General features: G+C 36.3%; 1 protein-coding gene across 1 annotated transcript; it reads right to left on the bottom strand.

The window, feature by feature from the left end:
- Positions 1 to 1,957: 1,957 nt before the first annotated feature.
- LOC105035023 (large ribosomal subunit protein eL21z/eL21y) lies at positions 1,958 to 6,188 on the bottom strand. The gene is made up of 2 exons (XM_010910412.3): positions 5,882 to 6,188; positions 1,958 to 2,383 (listed from the first exon to the last, which is right to left on the bottom strand). The coding sequence occupies exons 1-2, from the start codon at positions 6,116 to 6,118 to the stop codon at positions 2,126 to 2,128; spliced, it is 495 nt and encodes a 164-aa protein (XP_010908714.1). The 5' UTR covers positions 6,119 to 6,188; the 3' UTR covers positions 1,958 to 2,125.
- Positions 6,189 to 6,498: the final 310 nt, after the last annotated feature.

Raw genomic sequence — 6,498 nt, 5'->3', positions numbered from 1 at the left:
TTGATCAATTTCTCTTTTTTCAAAAATCTGTGGAGAAAAAAGCAACCAAGAGAGATCTGAGAGGAAACCGATGCTGGTGATAATGGGGGATAGCGATGACGGAGATCAATGGGAGGTGACGGAAAAGAGAGTAGGAAAAAGATCAGCATACATCATACATCTATGGGAAGAAAGCACCTGAGAGATATTAAAGAGAGAAGGCCGATGCCAGTGACAATAGAGAGGAAGACATCAATCGAAATCGATAGAAGTGATGACGATGGAAAAGAAGGTGATGATGAAAACCGATGAGAGGTGGCAACGAGAAGAACAGAGGATGGCTCAGGAAGGTGCAAAGAAAAAAGTTCATAAGAAAAGCCACCCACCCAATCAAGACTCCTATGATCGAAAAAAATAAAAAAAATTAGAAAAAAACAAAAAAAATTAATAAAAATAAAAAAATGAAAAAAATTAAAAGGCACGATGTTTTCACACATAAATTGATCATTTTTTTTTCAAAGATCCATGAGAAAGAAAATACTTAAAAGAGATCGAAGGAGAAAGACAACGTCGATGATGATGAGAGAAAGGCAACAATGAAGATTAATGATAGATGACGACGAAAGAGCAGAGAGAAGTTTGCATCATGAGGAAGATTGGAGGAGAAAAGTTAATGTCAATAATGATAGAGAGAAAAGTTCGAGGAGATTGATCTGAGGTAGCAACAAAGAGAGCGGGGAGAGCTCAAAAAGATTTTGAAGAAAAAAATATTTATGAAAAAAAAACTCATCCAAAACCGCCCATCCAATTTACTCCTATGATCGAAAAAAATTAAAAAAAATTTTAAAAAATATATAAAAAAATAATAAAAACAAAAAAAATAAAAAAATAAAAGGTAAGAACTTTTCTCATATAGATTAATCAATTTTTTTTTTTTTTTTTTTTTTTATAATAAAAAAGAAAAGGCTAAAGAGAAAGAGGAGGGAACAAAGAAAGTAGCTGGAGGTTCATGTACCAAAGAAGAAAATTTTGGATATACATATAAACTATTTTGACTTGTCCCTTCCTATCTTTTAGCCCTTTAGAATTGTCTAGAACATTCATATCCATATGTGACACACAAGATTCATCATAGTGAACAAACTTGTGCTTTCATCTAAAGAGGACAAAAAGGAGCATCACGGTTGACAGATAATTAACAAACGATACCAACTGTTGATTTTTCTGTTTCATAATTCCTTTGTTATGTATGCCACTTTGCTTAGCCGAAAACCTCAATCTCCAATAAATTCAATTATTCTTCACTGCACAAAGTTAGTCATCTCGACTGCATAAATCATCCAATTAGATGCTCTCAAATGAAATGACATGGAGAACATCTCATAAAAAGAGATTGAGAGGAAAGGGACAAAACAGAATCTTCATGGTAACCTGCTTTAGTTATCGTTTTCCAACCCTGCCAAGCAATACAAAAGTTGCCAGATACAACATTGGCGAAGGAAAGCTCATGCTCTACTGACCCAACATGAAACCAACGTTAGCTCCACATAAATCCCCCAGTTGCCTAAATGATCAAAATACCATTTAGAAGCAAAGCAACAAACTTCTCTCCACGGTAGTTTGTTTCAAGAAATTGGGCACCATCCCTCCCAAAAAACTAAGTTAATTATACATTCTAAACTCAGTTAAAAGCAAAAGCATATAAAAGCAAAAGCAAAACCTAAGATAATTGGGCTGTACTTGCATCAGAGCTGTGTGATCCCCTGCATGTATCAAAAAAAAAAAAGAAAAAGGAACCAGACCAGGCAGATAACACATCAAGGCAATATATCTGATTGAATGAGACGGTGAAAGATGAATTCCAGCAAAAATTAGCTGTGGATAAGGCCATATAGATGACGAACATAAAAATCACAATTTTGACCCGAAAATAAAAGAAATAAAATAAAAAATCTCGCATGCCAAACAACCTACTAAGTGAACTGAAAGAATCATGGAGTGGTAATTTTGCAGCTCACCTGTAACTCGTTAACCAAGTCTGCTGAGTATCGAAAAGATCAAAAACAAAGCAGCATGAGACAAGTATCTAAAAGCTCAGTCAAATTAAGAAGCAAACAGAGGCAAACATTCAAGACGGAATAACAGCTTAATAACCACCCTTGAGATCATTGACCACATCATAGGGAATTGGAGTGACGGTCTCCAACGTAGCTCCCTCAACCATGAAACCAGGCTTGGGGCCCTCCGGCTGCCGCTTTGTGCTGATAGTCTCACCACGTGCCTTTGCCTCTGCCTTCAGTTGGTCATTCTTTTTCTTCCTCAGACGGAAGTCTTCTGTACACCTGGAAGGCAGCACATGCTCCACACGCACATGGATTCTCTTCCTAATGATTCGGTTTCCAACCTGGTCATAAAGTTAAAAAGACACATAAGCCAGCATGCAAATATGGCTCCCGCACTCAGGTAAAATCATGATCGGCAAAAATTCACCCACCTAATCTATAACCTACCCAAAAAAAAAAAAAAAGAAGGAAAAGAAAAAGACCTGCAGTTCCCTTTTTTTTTTTTTTTTTTGAATATGCTTGGCTAGTTCTGGAAGCTTGCAAGTAATTTAAAGAAACCAAAAAGAAAATAAACAGCAAGGTAACAATGTTCCAGCCACAGCAGATCAAAGTTTCTTCTACATCTCAATATACCTTGATCAACCTAAGGGCCCGTTCTTTTGTGAGTAAATATAATGAAAAAGTTGGTCAACTTTTTCATGGACCAACTTATCCATATTCACACATTTTTCAAAATGGATAAGTTACTTTTTATACGTAGCATTTATCCATAAAATGAAAAAAAAATCTTATCCACCTAAGAGATGACTAAATCATTTTCCCATCAGCTAATAAAGTAAGCACTTAATATTATTCTTAAAATACTCCATCCTCATTTCCAATACCTCTATCATTCAATGTCCAATAACTTAATCATCCATTTTCTTCAAACCTAAAAAGCAGAATGCATATTATGAAAAATATGGATAAATTTTAGCAACTTATCCAAGAAAGTAGTAATGCATAAGAACATGGGTGATAGATTTTGAAGCCACTTTCCCATGCGTAAAAGTGGTACGTTATTTTTCAGTCTAAATGTTGTCTGAAAAATATTTACCTAAGAAAATGTATATTCCCAGATAAATTTTTTACCCACAAAAAAACGGGCCCTAATGGAAAAATTAATTTATATTGAATTCTCACAAACATTAATATACATCTTTAACATATAGGCATGCCCATAGTTCCCATGGTTAAAATAGCAGGGATCAATTTGTTTTAATATATTATCTATGCAATAAATAACATCTAAAATTATAAAAAAAATATTAATATCTATATATGAGTATATCATCAAGTTTTTTAGTCAATTTTAAGTGATTGGTTGATCAAAAATTGTGTATTGGCTTTTCTTCCTAATAAGAGAACATTAGGACAACAATTCAATTACCTCCTCAAAGCATCTGTTTAGAGTTACTAATTTCTACCTTGATTCTCTCATGTATGGCTTTTTCGATGCATTGAAAGAAGATTTGAGTGCAGATGCATGATCACTTGGTGAAGGCCCATTGATAGCACCCTCAATACCACCAATGGATTGAGAAGAGTTGGATGGATAATCAGATTGTAGGAAAGAAACTCCAAATGAAGTATAGCATGCCTCTACTAATATGTCATCAGGTAAAAGTATCATCTGAAAGTTTGCAGTGAGATTTGAAATGATTGCAGAACTAGCTAGAGAAGTGCATTGTCTGAGAAGGAATAGAATAAAAAAAGAAAAAACCTGGATATTGCAAGAATTCACCAAGGTGTTGATCGACACACAAAAAGAAGGCATAGAAAAGATCTATCATTCTAATATTTACTCAAATATGCCATTTAGTGAACATTCATATAATAAAGTCTATATCAGAAAACTGATGGCAATTAGAACAGAATTGACAGATCAGAGCTTTTTATTTTGTAGGAAAAAAATTCTTTTGTATAGAATAATAAAAAGATTCCACCTGTCAATTTTTGCTGATTGACAGAAGATTTCCGACTCTTATTAAATAAATATTTGTAATGTCTAGTTTCAGTAAATACCTAAAAATGCATGTCCTTCTATAGTATTCTCTAAACACTCACTTGGATGGTGCTCTCTCTTTCACAATGTTCAATTTTTCCTGCTTCACTTGATATGTGAACATTACTGATCAAAGATGAACAACAAGAGTATCATAGTTTAAGTTTTTATGTTGTGCTTGTATGGTAAATATGAAGGTCCCTCATCACTCAGTCTTCTTTTCTGCTATCTACCCCTTCTTAGAAAGTTGTTCTATTTTTATGTTTTTTTTCCTTTAAGATCTCATATTCTTCAGGAGGAAGCTACATCTGTAGAAGATGAAGTTTTTTCTTTCCCTGTTATTTTTTGTTCTGTATCATAAATAATTTTATCAATTAAGAATATAGATAAAAGAATGGATCTGTCAGCACAATGCTAATCATATGAAGGCTGAAAGAAAGATCATTAAGGACTTGTTTGGTTGCAAGTAATTGGAGTTTTCATGTAGCTGGGATTACATGTTTCTAATAGTTACAATATATCCAATTATATTACGATGTTAGGTTGCATATGCATCTGGTAAATGTCACTAGATTTACATTCGTTAAGCAGCATTATTGCAGCCTCAGTTGTTGTAAGTCATGCTACATACAGAATGGCCCTAAAACAGGTAAACGAAACTCAGAGGGACTCTTAGAATGTTCAGTTAGGTGTTTCCCACAAGCATACAGCAAAAGAAAAGAGGAAACTTGCTCTGTTACTGTATGTGGTTACACCACATACCACAAAAACCTTTCAGGATGCATTCCTAAATCAGCTCTTATAACAAAAGATCATCCAGCTTAACAATAGAATACATCTGACCATTGCAAAACTTATGTCCAATATGACATTAGACAATAATATGAAACCATGCTCCACAAAGGAAAGTAGAAAAATATCTTGTTGTTGCTTCAACTAATCCCTAAAACCTATCTGCTAGATGTTAGCAATCTTACTACAACCGGCATCCCATCTCTTCCATAAGATCCCCACCTTACTAACCCATCAGTTTGTAAAATACCTGATAGAAACTAAATGTGCGTCCCAACCATCTACATCTTTCTTACCTTCGATTGCACCTCCAGAAATGTAACACATACACCATCAAAAACCTAAGAACCCAAACCCTTTTTCTCCAAATTCAAATCATTACTTCGGTGGAAGAAATGAAGTACTACACCAAACCCTGAAAGTTGCTGAGATAACTCTTACCGACCTACCCTATTTAACACACACATGATACTGCCAAAACCCTAAATCTATAGATGGAAATTTGATCTCCAAATTCGTCAACTAGTAAAACTCTCCAAGAAACTATAAATCCGAAAACACATTTTTTGAAACCAACTTGCAAAGCAACATAATGCAATCCTCCCTGACACCCAAGAACAATAAAACAAGAACCACTCGCAGCATTGAACAATAACCTGCCACGCTACAAAGCTAAATCCAAAGAACCATCACTAACAACAGCTTCCATTAAGCTGACTAAAAGAAGCATTGTTTACCACGAAGGAAAAAGATCCTACTGTACTCTAATGGCAATAAGAGGCAACGAAGAAGAGATCAAAATAACAGCTGTAGACAAAAGAACTAAAATATCACAAAATTACCCAAAGAAATCACTACCCTATCAGCAGAGCTAAGATTAGAATACTCATATCCATCTATAAGAACGGATCTAACTGATCCACAAAGCGAACCAAGAAGAGAACTGAATTACGATCTAACAACAAAGATCGAAAGAAAAATGCGAGACAGGGATCGGTTGGACCTGTTTGTTGATCTCGACGCCGATGGCTCGCTTGGTGACGTTCCAGACGCGACCAGTGCGGCCGTGGTAGAACTTGTGGGGCATCCCCTTGTGGACGGCGCCGTTCACCTTGACGTCGACGTAGTCGCCGATCTTGTAGGTCCGGAGGTACGTCGTCAGTGGGATATAACCCTTCTTCCTGAACGGCCGCGAGAAGAGATCCCTCGTCCTCGATCGGACCCCATGGCCGGCGGGCATCTCTCCCCCTCCCTCTGCTCCTCTCGTGCGGCTCGGGCTTGACGGAAGCGATAAGAAATGAAAAGCCTAGCTAGGGTTTGGGATCTTGAGCAATTTATACCGAGAGCCATTTGATTCAGGACCCCTGTCGGATCGGACCTGACTCCTGAGCCGTTGCCGGTCTGTTTTAAATTTAGTTTGGGTCTCACCGGGTGTTTAAATGTATTGAGCCGAAACCGACTTGCTTGAGATGTTGTCGATTGTGGTCGAGTGAACCGGTTTGGTATTGTACCCATGGATGGCACTCGATGGCAATACTTAACCGTTTAACTCATTTACCTTATTTCAACCCATTATAGATTGAGCTAGAATATTTGTTTAGTAAATGATCGAGTTTGGAT

Source organism: Elaeis guineensis, chromosome 2, assembly GCF_000442705.2.
Source record: "Elaeis guineensis isolate ETL-2024a chromosome 2, EG11, whole genome shotgun sequence".
Classification (NCBI taxonomy): domain Eukaryota; kingdom Viridiplantae; phylum Streptophyta; class Magnoliopsida; order Arecales; family Arecaceae; genus Elaeis; species Elaeis guineensis.
Note: the sequence above shows the minus strand (reverse complement) of the source record. Positions and strands in the feature narration are given on the sequence as shown.